This window comes from Parus major, chromosome 21 (assembly GCF_001522545.3).
Source record: "Parus major isolate Abel chromosome 21, Parus_major1.1, whole genome shotgun sequence".
NCBI classification, from domain to species: domain Eukaryota; kingdom Metazoa; phylum Chordata; class Aves; order Passeriformes; family Paridae; genus Parus; species Parus major.
In genome coordinates this window covers 4,771,592-4,799,208 of record NC_031789.1, presented here as the reverse complement: position 1 = coordinate 4,799,208, position 27,617 = coordinate 4,771,592, and the positions used below count along the sequence as shown (strand labels likewise).

At 44.6% G+C, this 27,617-nt stretch overlaps 1 protein-coding gene across 3 annotated transcripts in view; it reads right to left on the bottom strand.

The window, feature by feature from the left end:
• Nucleotides 1-8,701: 8,701 nt before the first annotated feature.
• Nucleotides 8,702-27,617, bottom strand: part of MMEL1 (membrane metalloendopeptidase like 1) — a 37,095-nt gene continuing 18,179 nt past the window's right edge. The window contains exons 9-23 of one of the 3 annotated variants that reach the window (XM_015648548.3): nt 23,099-23,233; nt 22,390-22,479; nt 22,005-22,141; nt 21,461-21,554; nt 21,078-21,206; nt 20,714-20,812; nt 20,233-20,316; nt 19,871-19,974; nt 19,196-19,254; nt 17,125-17,244; nt 15,995-16,128; nt 15,447-15,512; nt 14,380-14,475; nt 14,020-14,096; nt 8,702-13,115 (exon numbers count right to left, since the gene is read on the bottom strand). In XM_015648548.3, the coding sequence (XP_015504034.1) occupies nt 13,106-13,115; nt 14,020-14,096; nt 14,380-14,475; nt 15,447-15,512; nt 15,995-16,128; nt 17,125-17,244; nt 19,196-19,254; nt 19,871-19,974; nt 20,233-20,316; nt 20,714-20,812; nt 21,078-21,206; nt 21,461-21,554; nt 22,005-22,141; nt 22,390-22,479; nt 23,099-23,233 (1,434 nt within the window). In that variant the 3' untranslated portion in view covers nt 8,702-13,105. Of the gene's footprint in view, nt 13,663-14,019; nt 14,097-14,379; nt 14,476-15,446; nt 15,513-15,994; nt 16,129-17,124; nt 17,245-19,195; nt 19,255-19,870; nt 19,975-20,232; nt 20,317-20,713; nt 20,813-21,077; nt 21,207-21,460; nt 21,555-22,004; nt 22,142-22,389; nt 22,480-23,098; nt 23,234-27,617 lie in introns of all 3 variants that reach the window. The other 2 variants (XM_015648547.3, XM_015648549.3) reach the window with 2 other exon arrangements.

Sequence of the window (27,617 nt, the reverse complement as noted above, 5' to 3'; positions counted from 1 at the left end):
TTATTTTCTCACATCACATCTGCAAAATACTTCACCAGCTCTATCTCTGACAGCAATAATAGCAGTCCATGTCTCTATAGTTGTGCTGGCTGGCGCAGCTGCCCTCACAGCAAAGGAGGGTTTTGTCTTTACAAACAAGCTGTGGGTCTGCTGATAAGATGAAACTATCACTGAGAGATAAAAGAATCAATGTAATGGATTCCACTGATTGAGTGAAAGATGAAAGGGACACTGGGGAAACACCATAAATTCCACAAGAGTTAAGAATTAGGAGGGGAGTTATACATTAGAGGGAAATCTTAGGTATCAGGCACTCTGGAAAGTCTGTACCTCTCAAATACCTCAGCCAATGGGGAAAGAGAGAGGAACACGCAGCTGGAAAATTAGGATAAAAAGGAGGCTACGCTGTCCAAAAATTTGAGAGACCCCAGGGGAATGCCCCATGGCTTCTCCCTTTATTCAAATAAAGTAAAAGGACTCCTCTGTCTCCTTTTTGGACATCAACCTCTGGTGTTTGTGGATTAATTTTCCTGACAGAGGAAAAGTTATGTGCCCTGTAAGTATGAAGAACATGATTGTAAAGGGGTAGTTTTGTAATAATATCCTGAAGAATGGTCTTAATTCTTCAGCTGAAAATTCCCTTCACTGCTTGTTTGTGGGACTGTTTCCTTTCCTTTGCAGCAGTACAGGAGTCAGAGGTATTTCTCTTTTTGGGTAATACAATAAAATCTGATTTGAGTGACCCAACACTGGTTCTTGCTCTTAAGAGAGAAGGAGAAGCCTGGGTGTTAGAGTGGAAAAAGTAGGATTTGCTGATAAAAGCTTACTGTTCATACTCTGTTTTCCTTCGATGTGTCACAAAGCATGAACAGCACAGGCAGGTTTTGATGTTAATGAGGAGAAAAGGGATCAAAAGGGTTCCTGTGCAGGAAGTTAGTGCTGACCCTGAAGAAACCAGGTCTGAATTGGACATTGTTTGAACTGTGACAGACAGTGGGGATGGTTAAAAAACCTGAGCAAACCCCTTTCTTTTTCTAAATTGTCATGAAGAGAAAGGCAGCTTGAAAATGAAAAGGAGGGTTTGCAAAGGAGTTAATGAAATAGCCCAGTGGCATCTTGTGAAGCATCAAAGTTTGCAATAGCTGAGTGATCAAGGTACTGGGAGTGTCATCCAGGGCTGGAAAGCTCTTCCCTTTTACATCCCCTTCAGGAGCAGTGGGCTGTATGGAATGCCTGGACTTTTCTTCTTCCGTCATGGACCGTTGTCACCTGGTATGCATTATTTATTCCACTGTTGCTTGTTGGTGGGAAAAAACTGGCTTTTATTTTAATTTTAAACATTCTGCATAATACACAATGCATTTTCCAAATGCATTTTTGTACAGATTTTTCAGTTTTTAGGAGAAAATAAGATATTGCAGGGAAAAGGAATTCTGCACAGCAAGAACAATGTAGCTTTTAGTAAAGCAAGTTAATATCCTCTGTGTTCACTGTGTCTAAAAAGAAAGTTTTTACTAAGGAAAACACATTCTCTCTGTGAAAGAACTTTCCTGGTACCTGCAGAAGGGAAAACTGTGAGTTATGTGGCCGTTTGCTTTACCTTAAGGAAAAGGATTATTTTGGAAGTGTCGCTAGAGGATACGAAGTATTGAGCGAGGGTCTCTAGAAATCATCCACAGCGCAGCCGCTTTCATCAGGCAAAAGCCTTTTGATTGCTAGGTTTTCTAACCTTATATAGCTTTTCCAACCAGGTTACCCCGATTGGTGGAAAGAACAACACCCATTGGTGGGACCAGAGAAAACACACCAAGGACATCTGCTCAATATTGTTTTGTGAAATAGTATCTCTTTACCATAACACAATTCTGGAGAGAAACTGTTCCCAGGAACTATTCCCTGGGAACAGATGAGCCCCTGACAGGCTGAAACTCTCTCAGGCTCAGAAATCCTGTGTACATCTCACCCTTTCCTTTTCATCAAAAAAAAGAAAAAAATGAGCAAGATGTTTCACTGTCTGCCTTTAGAGGGACCATCTGAGTGATCACTTGCATCTTCTGCATCTGTATCATCACTCAGAGGTTCATCCACTTGATGACCTCCCTATTGGTCATGGCCTGTCATTTGCCTGTTGGCTTGGTTTTGCCTTTGTGATTTCAGGTCAGGGGGGACACACTTTGTAGGTACCCGGTGCACCCCAGTATCTGTGGATAGACATGCTTACCCACAACCCAAAGTGCTAAGTTTGAATGGGCCTTCTCACTGCTTGGTGGTTAAATTACACACCCAAACCTTTGCTCGGGGCTGATTAGTCTCACCTGAAGCCTGCAAAGAAAAGTAATGGTTCAAGATGACAGGGTTATTTGAATTCTGCAGCACCGTAAGGTGATTTCCTGTGTACAAAGCTTTTGCCAATTGACTTTGTGGGGTATCACCCTGCATTCCCTGTTTTTGTTTTTGAAGAACCTGCCTCAGAGTACCATGAGCACGTTCAGCTATGGCTTGGCCAGTTGGATAATGCGGAAATGCCGAATTTGTGTGAGACACCCCACAACTGCATAAACTGCCACACTTTCTGCGAGGAGTATGCAGGGCCATTATCAGTTTTCACAGTAGAAGGTGTCTCTAGCGTGGCAAAAGCCTGCCTTCAATGGGCAATGATATTGTGCGGTTTTTCCCCAGTGTGAGCAGAAGCCCACATTGCAGAGAAAGTGTCAATAGACACATGCACATACTTGACCCTTCCAAATTCGGTGATTTGGGCAACATCTGTTTGCCAAATTTCCAAGGCCTTGAGACCTCTAGGGTTTACGCCCACTAGTAAAGGCGAAGCAAGTGTGTGACAGGCATCAGAAGAATTGAAAATGTCACTAGCCTCAGTTGGAGTCAACTGAAACTGCTTTTGCAATGTATGTGCATTTTGATGAAAGAATTCATGCGATGCTCTGGCCTGTGCTAGTACATGAGGCTGAGGTGCTACCCATGCAGGGTTAGCCCACATTTCTGCCCTGGAATTACCTTCTGCTAGGGAGCTTGGCAGATTGGCATAGCTTGTACCTTGCTCTTGAACCAAATCTGGAAGGGTGATGTTTTGGTTTAGGGCAAATTTGGGAGAAAATCTCCAATGGTGCCCCCCCCAGGAAGCAAACTTATGTGGCTCCTTTCTCTCACCCTCTAACCGGTTCAGGAGGAGATTCCTCTGAGAGAAGTGGGAAAAAACTGTTTATTTCACAGGCACAGCACTACCCAGCACAAGAATGAACAATATCAAATTACAAAACCTCTCGCCCTTCAGAAGAGATGACAAACTTCAGAGGGTCTCTTTCCTTTGGGTGTTCACTCTGTTATCAGTCCCTCTGGCGCTGGAAAATGCCGCTGCCCAGGCTGGGCTCCCGGTAGTCCACGGGTGCAAGCTCTCGGTGCTCCCCTGAGTCTCCACTCTAGAGCAGGTTTGATTCGTTTCAGAAAAAAAGGGAAAGAAAGCAGTCCAGGAAGACCTCTTTGCTCTGGCTAGCTGGAAAGCCAAGGCGATCTGTGTCTTGTTGTCTGTCTGTGCTGTAGTCAAAACTCCCGATGTGGGGGGAGCAAGTGCAGTCTCTGATAAGAGACTCGCTGCTTCTTTTCCACTCACTTTTACTCTTAGATGAAATTTTAAGAATACAAAACCTGTGTCTGGGTTAGGTGGATGAATGGGGATACAATTTAACATCATAATTGACCCAGGACAGGTGACTACATTTTCTCTTTGTAGCGACCATTGGTTTTCCCAGACGGGTTTGTCCCCACACCCCCTTAAGGGAGGTGTGGGGCACGGTGCACCCTTTGTTGCAGTGGTCCCCATTAAAAATCCATCCCAATCCGACCCCCCCAAACCGCCAGTACATCCCGCCCCCAGAGGCTAGCAATAGCCATGGTGACATAAATCTAAACCATAGCTGATTGTCCCTCTGAGTTCATGGTCTGCACAGGCCACTGGCTGATGAAACATTTGGCCTTTCCACCCAATCCTGTGATAGGTTATTCCACAGGATCCAGAGGATCGATGTGGGGGCCATGCAGAGGAGGCTAGGATGGTGACGTCAGCACCCGTGCCCATCAGTCCTTGCAGGTGGTTCTCTGGCGGGGTGGCACCAGGGAGGCACAGGGTACACCATATCTCAGGCTTTTTGTCAGTCAGGGTTGCAGTCCAGTACACCTGAGGTGGTCTAGTTGATCCAAAGGAACCTTCCCCTCAACATCAACTAGCAGCCCTAGAAACTGAGGACTTGAAAGGCACAAATTGAGCAATGTGTGTTTTTTTGGGGATGATGAGGGGAGGAGTAGGCGTGGAAACCATAGCACAAATCTGTCCTGAATAATCAGCATCAATAAGCCCCAGATGCACAATGATACCCTGGAGAGTGGCACTTGATCTTCTCATTAGGAAAGCACTTTTACCCTCCCCCAGGAGTCCATAGGCATCCAAAGAACTCCATGCATTTTGCAAGAGTTCAGGACTACCGTTGTTGCTGTGCAGACATCAAGTCCAGCTGAGCCAGAGGTGCTGGTCACAAGCTGGCTGAGTAAGCCTGCATCAGCTTCAGGACCTGGGGAAAAGCTTATGTCTGGGCGCGTTACCCTGATGCACTCAGCTTTGCGTTTCCCTGATCTGGCATAGGCTGGCCCTTGGCATCATATTTTGCCATGCAAACCTCTGCAATGTGGTTTGGCTTTCCACACCGAGCATACAGAAAGGAGGGAGCTTTCCCTTTCTCCTTCTGTTTCCCTTGCTTCTTGGTGGCTTGTGCTGTCTCCTGCTTCTGCTGCTTACCTTTTGGCCATTTTGAGGATGCTGGTAAGGCAGTAACCAAGGCAGCTATCTTGCAATCTGAGGTGCCTATGCTTGCACAAGCCCGAGCCATCTGTGCTATAGATGGATCACCTGGGAGGGCCTCTATTACACTCCTACAGTCAGCATTGACATTGCTTCTTGCCAACTTTGTCAGCAGTAGCCGCCTCAATTCCAGGTCATCCATCTGCTTCTCCAAAGATGCAGAGTTTCTCAACAAACTGCATATATGACTCTTTAGCCTCTTGGACTATGGTAGCAAACTTTTGCTTTGGAGCAGACAGCTCAATTATTTTCATCAGAGCTGCAAAGCCAGTCTTTTGGCACCAATCTAATATCAGCGGGTAGAATGTAACCTGGAAATCAGGGTTAGAAAAATTCCCAATCCCTGTCAACAGATCAGGTCCAACCCCTTATCTAGGGTCCTGTTGAGGCAATTGATTATTTTGACTGGCTACTTTTGTGGCCAACTGACTCCAATTGGCTTCAAAGACCTCAAATTTAACAGGCTGAAACAACACCTGAACAAGGTGCCTAATGTCATATGGTACCAGTGGCTCAGAATTAATAACACGAACCACCTGTATTACCTCCTGAAATCCCAAGCCATACCGTGGCAACCTTGTCTCTAATACCCATCACAGTTTTTGTGGACAGGACTTGGTGTGTGTTGGGCAGTCCTGTTCCAGGATTTCCCTTAATTACAGGGAAAACCTGAAGACCTCCCTGCGAGGTCACAGTGTCTCTGTGATCCTGCCCCTTAGCCATCACAGGAGCAGAGACAGGCACCCAGCTGGAGCTTGCCTCTTCTGTACCAGACTGTCTATTCCTGGCAGAATCTGAAAAATCAAGGAAACTATCTCCAATTCCCCTGAATCTTTCCGGAAGTCCCCAGTCTCCCATTTCCATGGCTTTTTCTTTGACCTCGTCCCAAAACCTCCTGGGATCTCTGGGGTGACTTAGCAAGGGGGAAGAGTCCAGTGAGTACTCGAGTGGGGGCCTTCTCTATGTCCTCCACTCCGAGCAGACACTCGCCCTGAAAGTCCAGAGTCACTGCGAGTCCCTATGGTAAACAAGGGAGACTCGTTTGCTACTGTCCCGGCACCGGCGGCAGCCAGGGAGACGTTCCCTGCCGGCCCCGAAACAGGCCCGGCAGGCGTGACTTGCCCGCCGGAGGGAGAAGGCGGTGTCGTCCGAGAGACACCCCTGTCCCCACTTGGCGCCGTTCCCAGCACCGACACGGTCCCGGCAGGGCTCTTAGAAGCCGTGGCACCACCTTCGTGGGCGGCGCCAGCTATCGCAGTCCCCGCCATGTCCGCGCTGGCTGGGGAGGTAGCGCAGCTCCCCGCCGTGGCTTGCTCCGCTTGTGTGCCCCGCCGCGGCAAAAAAAAAACAAACCCGTGTCTAAATTCACGGGTTTTCGCAGTGGAGGAGGCCGAGTCAGTGCAGCGTTTGCGGCTGGCTCGAGGACAGCCGCTTTTCTGCTCGTGCCCCGTGTGAGCGGGGCCGATCCCACCACTCCTCGCTGCGGTGGTAGCGGCGGGGGATCCCGCGCCTCCGTCTGCTCGTGGCATGGAGCCGCCGGGACCACTACCCGCGATGGCGGCAGTGGCGACGTTCGCGCCACCGGCCGTGCCGAGAGCTTGGCCGAACCCGTCCTGTTCGGTCGCTAAATCTATCAGCGGACCAGTGGCGCCGGCCGGAGCCGGGGCACGCCCAGGGCGGCCGCTTCCACTGGGGCCCTGCGGAGTGGACGGGACCTGTTCCTCCGCCCGCAGCGTCTGGCTGTGGGAAAGGAATTAGTGCCGCCACTCCGCAATTCATACGCACCACGGAGACGGGTCCAAACACCTCCGTGGGACGGGGGGGGGNGGGGGGGGGGGGGGGGGGGGAAAGGACGCTGTTTTGCCCCCTGCACTGCGGGAAATGCCAGACGAATGCTTTGTTCCCCTTCTTCCTGCGGTGTCCCGAGCCCCGGGCGGGGCGACTCCCGCGTAGCGGGCGGGAGGGGCCGCCGCAGTCTGAAACTCCCGCATCTCCCTCCCCGTGGTCACTCGCCCTGGGGGACTCGGAATAAAGGGCACCCACCCCCGGACTCGAGCCACTAAGGGATGGGGCTGGGTATCGCATCTCGCCGGAGCTTATCTGGCTCTATCACTTCGACCTGCGCCAGGAGTGGGTCACACCCTGTGGATGCTATATGCAAAGAGGGAACAGAGCCTGTGTGAAACCAAGTCACAGGATTCTCATTGTGGCCTGAGAAAGCATGAGAAAGAATCCAAACAGTCCTTGGTAAAGGACAACAATCTTTGCAGGTAGTGTTTAGGAAAACAGTCAAGGGGTGATATTACACTTAACTGATGATGGTAGATGTGTTAATGACCAATTAGAGTGTGATAAATATGACTTTGGATAAAAATTCGTGAAAGAATAAACAAGTATATAACTGTATTTGTAACAATGTAAAAATTATATAAAATATAGTGTGGTCTAAAATTTCTTCCCAGACCCAGCAGTAAATACCCATTCAGGCGGTAACGACCCTAGGTGACGTTTATCAGCCTGAAAGAAAGAGCAGGACATGGACAATCAGGCTAAACAATGAGAGGAGCCAGGCCGAGATGCCCATCGGCTCCGCACTGGACTTGGACACTCTACCCTGCAAGCCCCGACCGAAGATACAATCAGGCTAAACAATAAGAGGAGCCCAGCCGAGATACCCATCGGCTCCGCACTGGACCTGGACACTTCACCCTGAGAGTCCAACCGAAGATACAATCAGGAAACACTCAGAACCTTTCACATGCGAAAGGACTCTGCCCAGTTGTCTATTGATTCAGTTCGATGGTTCCAGGAAATTCATTCAACCAACCAACTAGACTCTTTGTTGAACATTGACTGCTCGGAGTTTGGCCTCAGGACACAAAATCCCTATAAAACCCCGGACAGTCTACTCTCCTTCATGGATTTGGGTAAATCTGTACCTCTGGGTATAGACCCCTGTCCACCCAGCGCTGCGCTGATTTATTTTATTGTGGTTTTTCTCTCGTTGTTTGTTATTGAAATGGTTTTATAATAAATTGCTTTTATATTAACCATATTATGCCATTGCGATTATAACAAGAGTTTTACCTCTCAGATTTTCTCAAACATGTCTATAAAAGAAGATCAAGAATAATAAACTTTGCTCTCCTGTTCAACACACAAGAGAGTCTGTGTCGTTCTTCTTGCCGTTCCCAATAGAGTGACACCACCCCAGAAGCAGGATGTCCCGAGATGTGACTAGCGTACTTGCTCTACAGCTTTTTGTCTGTCAGTCTGCCCTCTGAGGAGACAAGGACAAGAGGGAGGTCTTTTGCATGGGATAATAGAGGATTTATTGCTCTGGGAGTCTTGGGGGCAAAAGACAGAAAATGGGAGCGTGCAACAGCTGAAATAGGGAGGCGGTTCAAAGGGAGGGTACAAAACATCAGCTAATCAGAGATATCCTGGGGAGGGTAAAAGACAGGGTTCACAAAATCATCATCCAATGAGGGAGGTAGGGGGGGAAAGTTGGGTCACATGGACTAATCAGGTGTCGAAGTTTAGAGGATTTCCAAAGTGGAATTCCAAAGATGCGATGGGTTTAAGACAGATTGACAGGAGACTCAGGGTAGGAGTGGGGTAGGAGGGTCTCATTTGGACTAAACCATCAATTTAGGTTGATGACAACCGAACATACCATTAACAAGAAACACACTGCAAGAGCTGGGGAAAAGATCTCTTCTATTATAAATGAAATTAGAATTTTGACAACTAGGTCCCTTGAGTTAATAACAGTTTAATTAAAAATAAAAATACAGTTTAGTGACTTGAATAATAATTGGATATAAAAGAATGCAATTTAATAAAAAAATACAATTTAGTAAAAATTACATTTTATATAAATAATTTCCCAGTAATTAAGTATGATTAAAGCATAAGCAAAACCGACCAGGGTACGGGAGGGGTTATCACCCCACCTCATGTATAAAACTGACTGGGGTACGGAGGCTTCCCACCCTGCCTCATGTACAAAACAAAACACTTGAAGCTAAACTTACATACTGTATTCTTATACACATTCATTAATGTTTCCTGTAAGTTTCCTCCTATTTCTGATTTTTCTGACTTCACATCACTATTCTTCACGGTGCATGCCTCACTTGTTGTTAGGGGGTCTTCAGTCTTCTTTTGGGGGGGGTCTTTTGGCAAAGGCTTCTCCTCTTCCTTATTGTCTTTTGGATAAACTTACAGGTTTGCACGTGTGTACTGAGCATTGTGTTATGCAAACCTACTAATTAGTCTTATATTTACTGATTTTTAGGCCTCATGCCTAAAGCCATTCTAATTTTGTCCATCTCAAGGATGTTTTCATCTTGAGACATCACTTATCTTCCAGACTACATCCTGTACCTCAATTTTAACATGTAACATTGGTAAAGGGGTACATCTGCATTGTAACACTGATTCTTTTGATTGCTTCTAATAATAAATTTCCAAATAGTTACAATTTAGTTAGCATGAATCAATTCCATTTATTACACTTCTTAACAGCCCTGGACCACCTCCGCTGCGGTTTCCCGTGTGTCACGGTACAGGAGAATGTCTTCTGGATCAGACCAGTCTCGTCTGTCAGAGCCTGTGTCTGAGGTGTCTCGAGAAGACACTTTGGAGCTTGTGGTTTCTATCACATTCATTAATTTTTTCCACAGGAGGAGGAGTTTTGCCTCTTCCCCACCGCTAGACAGCACCAGCTGATACAATGCATCACCTATGCTTTGCCAGTGGTCCTTCAGCAGTGCATCCACAGCAGTTGGAAAAAATCCATGTTCCTTCCCCCATAAATACAAAGTATTAATATATGCTTCAGGAATGTCCAAATCATGCCTGTGCAGGATATCAAATCAAAGCTCTAACACAAGCTCTTCCTCACAAGCTAACACCGTGATTATCATGCTGTCAGCTCACTGGGAAAACGTCTCCAGCAAAAAGAAAAACGGCAGGCAAAAAACCCACAGTCTCAACTGAAAAAACTCAGTTTTCCCGGGCAGGTGGGTGGGAGAAGGGATGCAAGACTACTACCTTCTCCAGTCGTGGTGCCTATGCTGAACTCACGTTGGGCCACCAGATGTCGCTAGAGGATACGAAGTATTGAGCGAGGGTCTCTAGAAATCATCCACAGCGCAGCCGCTTTCATCAGGCAAAAGCCTTTTGATTGCTAGGTTTTCTAACCTTATATAGCTTTTCCAACCAGGTTACCCCGATTGGTGGAAAGAACAACACCCATTGGTGGGACCAGAGAAAACACACCAAGGACATCTGCTCAATATTGTTTTGTGAAATAGTATCTCTTTACCTTAACACAATTCTGGAGAGAAACTGTTCCCAGGAACTATTCCCTGGGAACAGATGAGCCCCTGACAGGCTGAAACTCTCTCAGGCTCAGAAATCCTGTCCACAGAAGAGCATCCGTGTGAATGTTTTTTAAGGAAGGATTTGGTGAGGGTAGAAATGCTTTAAAGTTATCAGAATTGTCTATGAAATAAAATGTGAATCCAGAGAACGTCCTGAATGGGTGTGCTGGGACATCTGGGAGGTGATATCCATATGACCATGAGGAATGGAAAAAATGGGAAATGTTGGCTTTTTCCTTAAGGAAAATATGATAGACAAGTTCTTATTGATTTTTTTTTTAATTTTTATTTTTTTAAAAAAAAACGGTGTTAGTTTTTTTAGCAGAATTAGTTCTGGGTGTTTTTGGAGAGTAAGGTGATGTTTCAGAACCTCTGTGGTTTATAAGAATGACTGTGCAAAATCACAGTTCTGATGGGTCCAAAGATACAGACAATGCGAAGTGGAAGGGTTTAGGGAATGCTATAAAATAACTTTAAAAATCTCTGCTGCGCACAGGCAGGTCTGTCCATAAAGAAACACTTTCTTTAGAGTCCGAAGAATAAAAACATTGTGATTTTTAGGGTGGGATTTGGTTTTCAAGTGCAAATACATGAAAATATTTGAGTCCCATTCTCATTTTCTGAAAACCTGTGCATTGCAGTAATCTTGGAAGGGTGAACTGCCTCCAGTTTCTGTCACCACCAGCTCTTTTTGTACAAAAAGGAGTGCCACAATTCCAAAGTTTGGGAAGGATCTGAACCTAAAAAGAGGCTGATTGCCTGTCTGCTGACAGCTGGGTTTGGTTTTGGTCATCAAATAAGTGTCAAGTCAGTAAAGCATTTTCTGACATTTCTTTCTGAAAATACCATGACCACCCAGCAAACTCACTGCTGGTGTTGTGCTTGCTGCTTTTGTGGCTGGTCTGGCTTCCTGACTGTGTCACAGTGACCAGTAAAGACAGAAAATGGGAAAATACAATTTTGTTTTGCCAATTATTTTTCTTGGTAGCTGGTTAATTTTTCATTGAGGGGGTTGGATGTTTTCCAACACCCCCAGCTGTGGAAGCTGCTAAATGTCAACCAGTGTTCATCCCTCCACAACTCTCAGGTGGGGTCGCTATAATTGTTGAGTGAAAAACTCTCAAGATAAAACCAAACCCCCAAATGGAGAAAATTCAGAGAACAGTGACAAGGCACCTTCAGCAATCTCTGTGCTGCAACAGTTTTCAGGTAAATTCTGTTTCGGACTTTTTTTAATCTGCTAAGGACTTGTTGTTGAAGGCAACTGGATCTTGAGATACTCAGTGTTACTGTTTTACTGGGGTGAACTTTTAAATAAACAGAGATGAAAGCAGCTCTTAAGGAGGGAAAGGAGTTAAATATTACTGTTGTTCAGTAAGTGTTGTAATTAGGAGGAGATATTTATAATTTGTAGGCAGCAGTTTCTCCAAAGATGTTTATGTAAAGAAATGCCTGTCTTTCAGCCCCATAATTATGACTTCCAGTGAGCTCACTTCCAGGTGGAAGCTGTTGTAAGTGAGCTGGGAGCTTTGCACAGTCAGAGAGAGAGGTGCAGCATCAACCAGGATCAGCAATCTACCAACTAAAAAATGATTTTTTTTGCAGGGTTTGATGTCTGCACCAGCTGTAGTTTGATGGAGTCTGAAAGTTGCTCCTGTTGGATGTGAGTTTTGGTCTTTTAGGAGATGGAGTGGGATTTGTCACCAGGTGGCAGCGTAGGAGAAGGAAAGGCTTAGGATTCCTTCTGGGAAACATCAGGATCTTCCTTCTTTTCCTAAGTACGTAGTAAAGCTTCTCTGAGGCTTCAGTGTCTCCGAATGTAAAGTGTAGCGAAACACTTCTGGTACAGAACTTCCCACAGGCATGAAGCATTTTATGATTGTGGAAAGGTAAGACAGTGGTCAGTAGGAATTCAGGGCCATTTCCTGGGGATTTGGAGACTGTCTCTTATCTCCAGTTTGTGTGTGGGTACAGCACCATGATCGGGGGGCTGTAAGGGGAGGTTGGAACTTATGCACTTGATGCTGACACAAACTGGCAGCTGGAAAGTGTCCTGCAGGTGGGAGATGGGATGAACTTACATGAAAAAAATAGAATAACTTCCATGTGCTGTGATGGTTATTTGGCATTAACCCTCCTAGGTACATTTTAATTATCCCTTTAACAGCTGAAAGTGCCAGAACCTTCAATGGCCCATCTCCAGGGCTCAGTGATTTTGCAGAGTCACACAGTCAGTTACTGCCTTGCTGTCAAATGATTCCTGTGCTAGAAAAAAAATAAAATTGCTGGAATTATGTTGAAGACTCACTATTTAATGCTGGAAATATTTTAAATTTAGGATGTTTACTAAGGACAGCCTGCCATACCTCTCCACAGGGAAATCCTTGCTGAATTTGCAACCATTATTTTTTTCTTTTAAATTTTATTAAAAATTAATACATGCTACATTTTCAAGTGTAAATACTGAAAAATAGCCTATGGCAAAAATGAAAAAGCACAGGGTTAAAACCAGCTTAATTATTTCCATGGATGCATGTCTTTGATTTGGCAAAATTAATACACTTTCTACAAGAATAAGCATAATTTTAAATGTATCTCTGAAGGGTAGGATCCTGTAATTAAACCATAAAGACAGAATTTGTTACTCCTAAAATGTGATAATTGTAGTGATGCCTCACTTGAAGAGGGTTCTTTGAACTAGAGGAACTCAAGTGCAGGAGGAGATTGTGACAGGCATCTTGACACAGAGCTCACTGTGTGACATGTCACGACAAATAGCAATCCATGACAACGAAGCAGTGATCGAAGTGCAGAGGCACAGACAGCAGGAGAGTTGACACCATCTCTAACCTGATCTGGGGAAGAATGCACCAGAAACAAAATCAGAACACTGGAAATGGAGCAGTGGAACATCTTAGCATTGCTGAGCCTAAGGAAGCGGAGCTGACATTAAAATTGTTACTCCTTTCTGAAAGATAGATATGTGGCTGCTTGTTGGTTTTGTTTTCGTGTAAGAGTTAGTCCTTGTAACCCTGATGCAGTGTCTTAGTAACAGTCAGGATGTCATTGGAAACAGTTGTTGTGCCTGGGAACACAGCGTGGCCTCTGGCACAGACTGCCAATCCCGGGATCCATTCCCGTGATCCCTGTGATCCCTGTGTGCTTCCCAGTGGCACTGGGAGAGCTGAGTGCTTCCTTGGCTCTCACTGCAGCAGCTGCCCTGGCAGTGGCTGAGCAGCAGAACACTGAGCACATTCCTCCGATGAGCTGTTTGTGGTGTCACCAGAGTGTCCCATCTCTGATTACCACACCCGGCACTTCCCTGCAGGATGCATGGCCGTGCCCTTCTTACAGTGGAACACCTCGGAGAAGGCTTCAAAGTTCTGCAACGAGCCCATCACCCTAAACAAAAAGAAGGGACTCATTTACATAGAAATTGCTATTCTGGGGAACAGAAAATGGATTGGAGCCTCAGAACTTGATTACAGTTCAGAATACAGGATACTTTAGGAAACATAGGTAATATGAGCAATGAAATGGCAGAACAAAGTGGTTTTGGTCCTCCTCCATCCCCTATGGATTGGCAAATTCACCAAGTCAGGAATAGGTACATGCATTCCAGCAGTGTCCTACAAGCCATAGCAGAAAATCTGGAAGTCAGTCTGGCATTATCTTGTGTGTTGTCAGACTCTTCTTTGCTGTCATGGTGCAAGGGGTTGAATGAAGTGAGTTGTGAGTCAGTAAATGAGTAAAACCCACCTGTATTTCAGAGGACTGTGAACGTCTGTCTTTATGGACTGACTGGCATATTCTGGTCTGTAGGAACCACACCAAACCTGGACAGGGAGATTCATCATTAGTGGGTCAGTATTGCAGGGAATTCATGTTGAGAACCTTCTCACTGGCTTTCTTAAAAGCTGTCACATTTGTATGATGTCATTGGGGTGTATTTTATAGAGAGGCAGAATAGATGCAATTATTTACTACTTAGCTTTTGTTTTATCAAGGTCTTGGATCAAGATCTGGTGCTCTGGGACAGATCTATCTGCACTTGATTTCATCCATGTGTTTCCTCCAACAAAGTCCAAGGGCCTGAGGCACAACCCTGTGTGTTCTCACCTGGGCGAAGTTGAGGAAGAAAAGCTGTTTGTGGGACAGGTTCAGTCCAGGCAGCTTTGGCTCCTTCCCTTCCTGTTCCAGCCACTTCAAGTAGGCCTGGAAATGATCACAGATCAGCTTAGAGGAGCAGCAGGAGGATTTTGAATGTTGTTTTGGGAGGAAGGATTTTAGTACCACCTGCATTTACCAGTGCGCTTCCCTTCTGTATTTGTACAAATTTTCTCTTTCTAATACAAACAGTAGAGAGAATTTTATGAAGAAGCTGTCAGCATAAGCACTGTTGACTTCATAAACACTTTCTACAGGAATTTGTATCTGGAAATAAAGTGTTAAGTCTCCTCTGCTTCTCTAGAGTGATAATTTTCCTCTCTTCAGGTAACTGTTCATTAAAAAGCAGTTAACAGCCTTGCTCAATGTTAAATCCACTACCTGTTATTGTTACACATTAATTGGCCAATTTGCTTTTTTTAGGTATAGTGACTTGATGGAGACAGGTTAATGTGCCCTCATGCTAGTTAATTCCAAGCATTCTGTTTCTGCAGCCTCTCAGGTGCTGAGACAGTCCCAAAGCATGAAACAAAAGGGAGAGGTGAGGGTAAAAAGAGATCCAGTATTCACAGAACATCCAGGCAGTTTGTGTCACCCCACATTGCTCCTCCTCATCTTGGAGGATGGCTTTTAGAACAATCCTCATGAAGTAATTAATTGGAATGGTGTCCCTTAGGACATCTGGAATTCAGATTTCTGAAAATTCACGATGTTATATAAACACCCTTAATACCATACTCAAAACACGATAGATAAAAGGTTTTGCTGTGACATCTGTTAGGGTTCTTTGTAGGGAAGAACATTCCCTGCTCACACCTGAGCTCCACCTTTGGGCTGCCCCTGGGTGCAAGAATGGCAGCAAGCCATGGGTACATGAGCTTCCAGGTGTACAATGAGGCTTTAGCTTCTAGAATATGGTAATAACATGTTAATTGTAATTTTTTTTTTTTTTACCACAGAACAGCCCCCCTATTCCTGGATGCCAGGTAAAATTAACTCACAGGGTGCTTGAGGATTACCTTATAAGCCTGTCGGACTCCTCCGTTATCTGCAATATTTTCTCCTAAGGTGCTTATGCCACTGACCTATAAAAATAATCATTTATTTACTTTATTGTCAGTAAAATCAGGAACTCTAAGAACCACAGGTCAGTCACACAACAGCCTGACATGCCTGGAGCAAAGGGAAGCTGTGACTTTGTGCTGGGACAAGAAAGGAATGAAATTAAACAAATCATAGGGTATGAGCTGTAACAGACATTGTTACGAGGGTTACAAGGGTGCGAGCTGTAACACATTGGAACAGAAGAGTGTTCTGTTCTGTGTGTGTACAAACATAACATGGACAGAATTTGGGCTGCTGCTGGACAGAACATCACTGCACACAGACCCTGGGCTTTCTGGGCCACACCAATGTCCCCAGTTTATCACAAGCCTTGTGCCTTGCTCCCAGAGCAGTTACCTGTAGTAGCTGTGGTTTGTGCTTATCCCCCATAGGGATCCCCTGTTAAAGTCATTATTTGTACCAACCCAGAGCTGTGGCCGTGGTTGTTGTGGTTGTTACTCACATTCTGTCCCCCAGCCAGCTCCCAGGTGTAGTTCCCATACTGGTGCACCATGCACAGGGACTGCTCCTTGAAATGCAGGGCTGAGAAGTTGCTCCACCAGTTCAGCATGTTCCCATCTTTGTCAAAATTCCTACCTGCAGGGATAAAAAGAAGGTTTTGAGCAAGATTTTAAAGCTGCCACTCTTCCAGTGTAGCACCTGAGATGTTGGAGCTGCGCTCCCTTTTCTTTCCTCCTTGAATTTAGATGCTCAGAAATATTTTGGGCACAGTTTATTCTCTTTGTCACAAGGGAATGGAATTGTGGTCTTTGTTATTCCTTGATTTCCTGTTTAGTCAGCAGCCCTGACTTCAGGTATAGCTCCAAGGCCTGGTTTTATTTCCAAGTGGATTTTGCAGATACTGTGTAACAAAACTTTACCACCTCTGAGGTGTCTGAGGTGCTGGTTCTGTGTAGCCACATGACAGAACTGAGGTTTATAGAGAATCAAAAGCTGGAATCGCAGTTCTGAAGTTTGTGTTCTTAGCCCTCTGGCCAGAACAAGGCTTTTATTTGCTCTAGAACTTAGTTTCTGATGCTGTGTTGTGTGTTTATGTGTCATTGGCATTAATTTAATGAGCATAAAAAAAACAGCTTGAAAAAAACCTGTGTGGAAGAAACTCCTGACTAGTAGAGTCAGAAGTGAGCTTTTCCCCAAAATTCTTTTACATGGCATTTGAGAAAGTTAAAAAAGTCATTTTATTTCAAGCATTTGTGCTGAAAAACAAAGTCTTTGGGGATTTCAAGACATTACTGACATTTGTTCTATCCCAAAAATGTTGTTCACATATTTCACTGTATTCAGGAGCCCATGGATCTGCTTGCTTTGTGTTTCTGATCTGATGATACTGTAACAATTACATTGTTTTCCTGAGAATTGTCATTGCCTTAATTTTATTTTTAACCTCTGCTTATTTCTTGTCCTCTTTTCAGGAAACATTCCCTGCAAAATCTTCCATAGTGTTCCCAGTCCGCTTCTATTGCTGCTGAGGTGGATGTGACTGTACAGGGATCTTCAGTCCCAGTGCATTTTAATTCTTGCCATGCCATAAGTTTTAGCTGAAATATAACATTTTTTCAGTCATCTCCTCACCGTTGTCATCAAACCCGTGAGTGATCTCATGCCCAATAACCATCCCAATCCCTCCAAAGTTCAGGGCCTGGGGCTGGTGTTTGCTGAAGAAGGGGGGCTGGAGAATCCCAGCAGGAAAAACTGCAAAGACAGGGAGAAAGAGGGAAATGCTATAAGGTGGCTTTGTTTTTGCATCCTTGGCAGACAGATTGTTTACTTGGTGTAAGGGTCAGGAAGGAACAGAAAATATAAAATGATTAGAAACAAGCTCATGCCTCATGTGAAATTGTTTCTTTGTTGAAAAATGGAAAATGACAAGTTAATAAAGGTTTAATTTAGCACATCTGCATCTACCATATCTCCCTGTTTGAGACTGAAGCAGCATTTACATTAAGCTTTGCCTAATTTGGTCCATGTTTGCTGTAGTGAGTCAAGAGCAGAATGTTTAGAAGCTATCCTTTGGAGACAGGCAGTTAGTGTGCCAGAGCCATTTTATAGGGGAACTAATTGAGGTTTTAATGCTTTTATTTGGGTTAAGGAGAGGTTAGAAATCATCTGCTGATACCACTAATAATTGGAGTGTAAAACATGCACAGGAGTGATTCCTACAGACCACCAAGGACACTCGATGCCAGTTTCGGAGGACAATGTGAGATCTGTTCTGCCTCAGTCTGCTGGCAAAAACCTTATCCAGAACCATGGGATTTGCTTTTCACCCCTTCTACACAAGCTGAAAAGCATAAATCCTTCTAGAAGAATTCAGACTGGCAGTAGTTCACTCCAATGAGATATTTCTATGAAGGGAGATATTGAAATTATGTTGCAAGTAGTTAATTCGGAGACAAAGCCTTTTTGGCTACACAGGTTTTATCTATATAATTCAGTGAAGAAATGCATAAGCCAGACTTCAGTAAGACAAAGCAGTGTGGAAAATTGTTTTCTCAAGCTAGAGACATGAAGAAACAAAATTTAACTGACATGCACATTATTGTGGGTGGTTGTGCTTGGATTTTTATACAGGCATATTCATCTCCAAGTTGCTTAGATTAGTTACTTTTGTATGATTTATAAAGGCAAAACTGTAGAGGAATCAGGTGGCTTTAGGACCTGAGTTCCCTGCCTGGAAAGCTGATTTCAATCTGTGTAAAACCACTGGAGATAAACTGGGAGCTGGGGTTGGCCACCAGTAAAGCCCCCAGGAGGGCCCTGCTGTGGCTGAAGGTCCTGGTGCTGCTGTACCTGCAGGATGGAGGTGAGCAGAAGCTGCACAAAGGAAAACAGGTTTTGGGTGAGGTCAGAGGGCTAAATTATCATCAATTTAGATGTTTCTGCTTTTAGCAATTATAGAAGTTTTCTGTTGTGAATGTTGGTAGATTGGGTTGTTTCCACTCCTGGTCTTTGCTCTGGGAGCAGGATGCAGTTACTGTCTGGCCTAAGACCCTATGGATTTGTTCTTCTGTGGTACCAGTAGCTGAGTAGCAGATCTTCTTGGAAGTCTGGGAATTTGAATAAGCACTTCTGGAGGGAATTATCTATTGTGTCTCCTGCTGGGGATGCTCTGAATTCAGCAGAGACTCAGCAGTTTTAACCTGAGCTCCTGCATGAAGTCTGAGCTCAGGGAGCACAGGGAGCTAGGCAGGGTCTGAAGGTCTCTTGTGCTAAGAAAAAGGAAGGGCAGCCCAGCAGCTCTGCAGAACTCACACAGCTGATGCTCTGGGAGCAGAGGCACTTTTTGCAGTCTGGGGTGGCTCTTAGTGTAATTCCAATGCCATGTGCATAGAACAAACTGGAGAGCTGCCCCATGTGCTGTCAGAATGTAGGAGCAGGAGCAGCCCAGGACATACTGGGAGCATTCTCTGGGCGCTGGCACTGGTTCTGTCCCAGGCTTTCAAACCCAAGGCTGTTCAGTGTCAGGGTACAAAATACACTTGCTAAGGAAGGGGAACTCAATATTCAACAGCAAAGTGCTTGAGGTGAACAGCCTGGCAGCCTTGCCCAGAATTCCTGGATGGGCACAGGCAGGTTTGCCTCTGGATGCAGACTTGTACTGTTGTGTGGATAAAATTAGCTGGTTAAAAGTGTTTAAACCTACCTATCTGGTTCCTGTTGGGGGAATAGAATGCATTGACCACTGCAGCTCCAATTATCCATCTAAAAATAAATGTTGCACACAGTTAGTTATGATGGGTTTTTTTCCCCAGACTTTTTTGAAATTTAAGTCTGGTTAAAAAATGCATGGTATATAGGAAAGGATCATAAGGATATAATATTTTCAGGGATTATATATATATTTATATATATATATATATATATATATATATATAAATATATATATATATATACATGTATACATATATATGTATATATGTAATATATATGTGTAATATATACATATATTATCAAGAATGTATATATAGATACATAAAGAAATATAATTTTCTTGTTAGGAGAAGGAAGAACCTTGCAACAAGAAGGAAAATCCTTATAAGGAGATCATATGAAGAAAAGATTTATGTAGGGAAAGGGGTGCATTGATCACAGCTGTAAAGAATTCTTGATACCAGGAAATGGTAGCTTGTTTATGGGCAGCTTTCATTCCAAACACACAACATTCAAGGGGAAAAGCACTTCTCACTTTACCTTAGAAGTCTCTAATTCCTTGATTATCTCAGCTACAGGTACTCCCAGGTACCCACAACATGAGTTAAATGCCCCCACCATTAACACAGAATTTAGATTTTGTCTCTGACTCTGTCTGAAAACTCACATATCTTGGTCAACTCTCTCTCGAAGCTTTTTCAGGCTCTTTTGAGCTCCAGCTCGCAGGTTTTCCAGGATGTTTTCAAAGTAGTTGTGTTCACTGAAGTTTAACTACACAAATAGGGATCCAAGTACATTGGTCAGCTGAGCAGGAAGAGGAACTCCACATCCCACTGAACATCCTCTAAAGAATGTTTTGGTTGCATGGTTTCACTGAACAGTTTGTTCTTTGTACCAATTATTTATTAATAGATTAATTTTAATGTCCTTGGAAAGGACAGTTGCACAGGTACAGATATTCCAGTGGAAATAAAGCAAATGCAGGTGTTTATTTTGAGGTATTTAGTGAGATGTGCACAAAACACTTACATTGGCATATTCCAGGTCCAGTTTTTCATTCTGATCTTCCAAAATATAATCTGGGTAGCCAATTTGTTCTTTGATCGCCATTGCCTGGAAGAAAAGAGTTGAGTATTTCCTCTTAATTGTGGTTTTTTTTTTGTTTTTTTTGTTTTTTTTTTTTAAGTGTTGTTATTTGGTTGTTTTTACTAAAATTTTGATACAAAGAATAGTTAAATGTTTGGATTTTTTCTTGGCTTTGGGTTGGTGCTGATGGACCTGGGGTCAATTAAATGTTGGAAATGTTTTTTTTGGGGGGGGAATTACATTGTATCCAGTTGGCATTCTTATTGTTTTGGGAAAACAAAGGATTGAAAGGAAAGGACAATGGAACAGGATAATAATGTCCTATTTTCCTCTTGTTTGTGGAGAAACTGGAAATGGCAATACTACATAATTCCAAATATTTCATGTTCATAAGGCAATACTGAAGTTCTTTTTTATCTCTGACCTTCTCATGAGCTTTCTCCTTGGATGCCTTATCCATCCACTGTAGCTCATCCAAAGTCTCTATAAACACTTCACGGATCTTCTCTATTAAATCTCGGACCTGAAAGAGATCCAGGAAGATGTTCATCATTCACATGCCCTATTCCCAGGCACAGCTAAGGAGGCATGAAAAGCTTCCTGATGGAAGGTGATGTATCCAAATTCTGCACTCTAAACCACGGTACTGAGCATCTAAAAGAGCATCACAAACGCGTTCCTTCACCTTCTTAACTGATGGATAACTCTCTCAGGCAAAAAATAGGGAGCTCACACCAGAGGGAATAGGCATTGTGGATGTACAGTAGTATGAAGGGTAAACTACATACCATCCTCTTGCTCTCACCAGCAAAAGTCTCCCGGACATACATCGCTCCCACTGCATTCTCCATGTTGTTGTTGACATAGCTCACGCACTCCCTCCAGCGCGCCTCCTCCAGGGTTGTCCCGTACAGGGCCTGCAGCACCAGAGCCCAGCATTAACCCTGCCCCTGCAGCTCTTCCAAACCATTGCCTAAATTAACACAAAGGTTTCCACTGCTGAGATTGGGTTTGTTTGAGGATTCCATGATGTAATCACAGAATCTAGAATGATTTGGGCTGTGAGGGAGCTTAAAGTTCATCTCTTTCCAAAACCCTCACAGTGTAATTGTGTTGACACAATTGGATTTGGTGGCAGCTGTGCTCTCCTGTTTTTGAAGAGAGGAAATACCTTCCTGTAGCTGGCCCGAGCATCCTTGAAGCGCCGGCTCAAGCTGCTGATCCTGTCGATCACCAGCCGCCAGATGAGGTAGTTCTGGATGGTGCTGTGTGGGAAAGCAAAGCTGAGCTTAATCCCCTGTAAAAACCAGCACTAGTGCAGGCAGTCAGAGGGGAATCTCAGTTTTGGGTGGAAACAAGGAAGGAAATAATTGCTGCAAGTCCTGGGTTTTACAGCTTCTCATTGAACTGCAGAGTCATCCAGCCTGAGAGCTGGTCTCATGTCTGTTCTGGGATTATTTTCTTATTTTTCTTCTTTCTAGAATGTAACAAGAGCTAAGCCTGTCATGTATTTTTTTCTTCCCATTGAACCTTTTCTAAGCAAGCAGCGAGACACCTTGTACTGCAGTATTTGGACTTTGAAATTTCCAAAGGCATTTCCTGTATTTTATAGGCGTGCCAGTTTTCCTCAAAAGCTCAGAACTAGTAAGGGGTCCAGTAACTGACATTTCAGCAATCCTGTGACTTTTTTCCTAGCTATCCTGCAGTTTCTTTACCTGGCTGAGTACTTGGAGATAATTGTTTTCAGCTCTTGTAGATAAGGCATCCCATACACAACCACCTCTTCCTCTGGATCCACCTGAACATTTACTGAAGACATGACATGTTGGATGAAGAAGGTCCAATTAAATTCCTAGGCAGACATAGAGACATTCCAATGTTGTATGATTGAATACTTCAGTAACTGGACTTTTGACAGTCTTATGACCTTGAATGCAGCTGTTCAGTAGGAGAAAGCTTTTAAGGATATTCTGAAGACAAAATTAGGAATGGGAATAATTTTATACCTCTTTGTTGAAGCACTGATAAATTCACAAAGCCATTTCCAACTGGCATGGCATTAAGAGACCTGAAGTATGAGACTGCTCATGAAACACTTACATTGAATGAAAACTCTTCCTGCAGTTCTGCTAAGGTCATTTTGTTGTACAACAAGGTTACATCATGCCTTTCCTCTGCTGGGGTCGTGGCCTGAAGACATTCACAAGGTTATTACTGGAATCAACTGACAGAAATATCAATGGCTGAAGTCACATGTAGGTGCACACATACACACTCCAATAATACTCAGATTAACCGGTTTGTTTGGGAAAAGGAAAATAATTTGATTTGGCCCAGTGCTGCTTCCAAAAATTCAGTACACGAACCTGGGTCCCCCCCCTATTCAATAGTGTTTCAGGGATATGTTGAGCCAAGCAGTTCCTTCTGTCCTCTTTAGAATGGAAGCCTCTTCTGGGGGATTTTTAGGGTGCTGTAGGTAATTAAAAGATGCAAGGGAGCCTGCCCTGGTGTTATCCCAAGTGCGTGGTTAGCAGAAGGTGCATTATCCTGTTTACAAGAGAAATAAATAGAAATAAATCTGGGACTGGAACAGCACAGCAGCAGTGTAGACAGCAGGCAGAATTAGAGACACAGAGGCTCTGGTTTTTGGGCTGCTCATAGCACAAAAAGTCTTCTTCCCCTGCTTTTGTCTGTGCTGTGGGTTTTCTGCTGCATTGAGAACTGCAGCACAAGCCAGCAAGTGACTCTTCCCTCTCACCCCTTGCCCCCTACAGCTTCCTGAGGAACTCAGGGTGATCTCTCTACTCACATTTGCAATCTCTGTTTCAAACTCCATGACCTTTGCCATTTCCTCTTGGACAAAGGAGTCATCTTTGGACATGTTCTTGTCTTCCCTTATCATTTTGGCGATGGTGATCATGAATTGCAGATAAGCTTCTCTCACCTGCACTCAGACACAGAACGTGTAGAAAAGGTTTGCTGTCCGTCATTTCCTAGAATCACAGAATGGTTGGGGTTGGAAGGACCTTGAACCCTATCCAGTGCCACTCCCTGCCATGGGCAGGGACATCTTTCATTATCCCAGGTTGCTCCAAGCCACATCTAACCTGGCTTTGGACACTTCCAGGGATCCAGGGGCAGCTACATCTTCTCTGGGCACCCTGTGCCAGGGCCTCACCACCCTCACATGGAAGAATTTCTTCCCAATATCCCATCTAACCCTGCCCTCTGTCAGTTTGAACTGATTCCCCCTTGTCTTACAGGCCCTTGTAAACAATCTCTCTTCACTATTTCTGTAGTTCATCTTCACATTTCTCATTCAGCAAAGCATTCTCTTTGACATGAATACCTTACAGGGCACTTGCTGGCCTCAAAACACAATTTCTGCTTCTCTATGCCATCCAACCCAGCATTCTGAGTTAGAATTACTGACTGGGCAAAGAGGAGGCTCTGTACTTTGAGTTACTCTATGGGAACAGTGATCCAAAATTCCAGGGTGAACAGGGAAGGTTTGAATTCTCTGAAAGTAATACCATAAATCTTCTCAGGTCTGGTTTTAGTGTCTGAAAGAAAAGCCCTGTTTCAGACAGTTCCCAGTAACACCTTTACTTTATTCCTGATGGAAGGCTCTGACTGATTTATGCCTCAGAATGGGCCTTGAAAAGACATTTGACTGCTGAGTGCTGATCCCTGATACACCTGATACAGGAAAACTTGATGCTACCTGTTCTTCTCACATACTTTTCTTCCTCTGTAGACACTGGAAGCCAGATAAACACAGTGACTGTGGTGAAATTGAGTCTGGGCACTTACAGATAATGATTTGTGGTTTTAGGCTGAATGCTGAGCCTTAATCAGGCCAGACTCCCCCAGGCCTCAGGAGGAGCTTTGCCAAAAGATGCTGGACTAAACTCAGGGGGAGTTTGGGTCATCAAAGTTGGGCTCATTGTCTGGGGGCAGTGAGCTGGTAAATACAAATAAAAAGGGATTGAGTCTCCTCCTTGGTCATTAGGATTAAAAGCACAGCATCAGCCCCCCTGCTTTGTGCCTTCAAATTAAAGCTGTATTGAGAAGAACTGATTTTCTTTCTCTAATTTGGGATTGTCTCTACACCGTACCTGATTTCCTATGTCTTCTAAGTCAATCTATGTCTGACCTTCTTACCCCAATTCATAAATATCCCTCTTTTCTGCTGTGAGTGCTGCTGTGGAGGTGACACTTGCAAGGGAGATTCCCAGGTCAGAAGCTCTCCTAATTTCCCAGCTTCCAGGAGATTGTTTTCTCTCAGGAGCTGGCAGCTCCTAGAGGTGCCCGAAAGGTGTGGGGACAATTCCCTGTAAACCTCCCAGGGCTATATTTTAGCTATATTCTATATAAAGTGTAGTCAAACACACTGAAGTGAGAAGAAAACTCTTCCCACTGATGTTTTCATCTGCCTTTAGAACCATGAGACGAGTCTCAAATGCTGATTGTTGTCCCCCTGTATTCCCTTCCATTCTTGTTAGGAAAATTGGTTTGATGTTGGGTTGCAAATACTCTTTGTTAGCAAGGCATAATAGAGGAAAATAAAATGTACTAAAGCAGTATTTTCATCTTGGAAACAGACAAATTATCTGGCTCTACTTGCAACAGCTTTCTGTGTATTTACAGAAACAGTGTTTTTGCAGAATCAGTGTTTTTGCCCTGAGCATTGGCAGAGGAAAGCAGCTAGAAAATAATTTCTCCCAATTTCATGTAATTTTGGGGGAAGGGGAGAATAAATGGCAGCAGATTCTTACTTGCTGAGCATCAGGGATTCAGAGGAAGATACAAGCAAATCACCTGCATTGAAAATGTGAAGCTGTCCTTCAAAATGAGAGACTGTTTAAATTATAAAACATGATTTTACTTTCCCATAACCTTCTTCATGAGCTGGCCAGTTGTGGGGGCTGAACGGCCAGCAAAAGGGCTGTGGTGCTCCCCTGGAGAGCTTCTCCATAGGCGAGGCACTTTCTGTCACAGTGAGAAAAGTGTCCCTCCCAGAGACCCTTGTAAGTTATATGTTGATTTATTGTATCCCACTGGTTTTCTTCTCTGCCATTCCACTCTGTTACTTGTATCCAAGTTTCCCCCACCCCTCTCCTTCCCTATATAAACCCTGTTTTTTTTTTATCCCAGTTGATTGGTGCTTCTGCGCTAGCCCCCTTTGCAGAGAGCCCTGCTCTAATAAAGGCTGATTTCTGTGTGGAATCACTAGCCAGAGCTCTAGTCCTTTTTCTCCCTGTGTCGCTTGGGAAGGAGCTGCCAGCGAGCCAGTCACCGCTCGCCGGGCCAGGATAGGGACATGCCTGTGCCACTGAGAGCTGTCCTTCTGAGGACACTTTTTCAGGAAGGTTGTGGCACCCCTGACATCTACCCCACTGTTGCAAGTGTCACCCAATGTGCGGCACACGAAAAGCCTCTGAAGAAGTGTCCACCTGCAGTTCTCACTGCGGTGTGTGCCGCTGTTGGGACTGCCACCCCCTGAGAAGAACACCTTGCATTTTAGTAAGGGGCAATCTGAAGGGTACTGACCCTTCAGATGAATGACCCTCACCAACCATCTGGGGAGAAGGAAGAAGAGCCCTTGAGGACTGGCTGTCAGGTGACCACCTGCCCACCAGTTTTCCATTGGCCCAGAAGGCATCGGCCTGAAGAAAAATAGTGAGTTTCATATTTTTGGGGCCTTTTCAATTTTCTTTCTTCTTTTATCATTGGGTGGGGAAAGGGACCAGGATGGGCAATAAGCTCAGTAGGCCTAAGCTAAGTCCTCCTGAGAAGGACTTTTATATCCAGGTTGTAGGTACCCTTGTTGTCGGAAATTTTAAGTTTTCTAAGGGGGAATTGAAGAGATTTGTTCATTGGGATTTCAAACATTTTAAAGTTAATTCCAATTCTGTTTATTTAGGGGAATTTTGGGATAATGTGGGGAGGAAGTTATATACGGTTCAAGCAAGCGGGGATCTTTCTGTTGCAAAGTTTTTCTGTTGCAAACAGTCGGCGAGTGGACATAGGCACCGGACGGTTGCTGCCATCTCCCTGACACCCCCCCACCGCCTCTCTACCCTTGCCAGGGCGGCACTGGCCATGCTGCCCCAGACCCTTCCTCTACCCTCCTCCCCATGCCCACTTACACAGTTGCATCCCCCTTGCTTAACATTAAAACTCAAGATGGTTCCAGTCTCATGGTCAGCTCCGCCATCTTGTCTCCTTTCCAGCCAGGTTTTCCCGCCCTTACATCCCAAAATGGCCTCTTTCCCACCTCTACCCCTACTCTTCCTGCCGTGCCCTGCTCCTCCTCCCCTCCCACTGTGTCGTTGGGTGTAACTGCATCAGGCTCCTCCCCATCCACTGGGAAACTCCTCCCTGTTGCGGACCCCAGTCATGCCCCTTCCAACTTGAGCTCCTCCCCTGATGGTACTCCCATTCCCGGTCCCTGCAATACTGGGACCGGAAGTTGTAATAACAGCAACTGTAAGGAAGCCATCTTGGCTTCTTCAACCACTCAAAGGCAAGCAACTACCGCTTGCTCGAGACGGCTGCGCACTGTTATTAAGTGCCCCCCATCCCCCCCAGAGGATGCGACCAATTGTCCTCATGCTCAGATTATGAGAACCACTGGGCTGAAGTCCAAAGGGAAGCCACTCGGGACAGAGACTCAGCCCTGTCAAAAAAGATATTAGCCTTTCCTGTGGTACACAGGAAAGACAGGGCAGGATCACTCATTAACGTATGGGAGTCCCTACACTATAGGGAGTTACAGGAGCTGTGCAAAGCCGCTGAGGAGCATGGTCATTTTTTTCAAAAATTTACTAGAAGCCACCTTCACCACCCATGTCATGGTGCTCCATGACATCAAAAACATTATGAACTGCCTTCTTTCCCCGGTGGAATACATGCTGTGGGAAAGACAGTGGAAAAAACATCTTAAGGAATTGGCAGACGTGTATTCGAAAGATGCCAATAAACCAAATTTAACATTAGAGCAGCTGGCAGGGGAAGGTGACTTCCAAAAACCTCATGATCAAGCCCAAGACCTGCCTGAGGCAGCTCTCCATGATATTACAAATGCTACGAAGGTACCTCTTTCTACCACCCCAGATGATAAAGTGCCAATGCAGTGCTTCACCAACATCAAACAGGGGCAAGTGAATCTTTCATTAAATACATAGACAGGTTGAAATTTGCCATCGAAAAACAAATTGAGTGCCTGCAGGCACAAAAAAAACCTGTTGGTAAAAATAGCAATGGCAGTGCTAATACAGAATGCAAAGCAGTTTTAAGGGCTCTCCCACTTGACCCCGAACCAA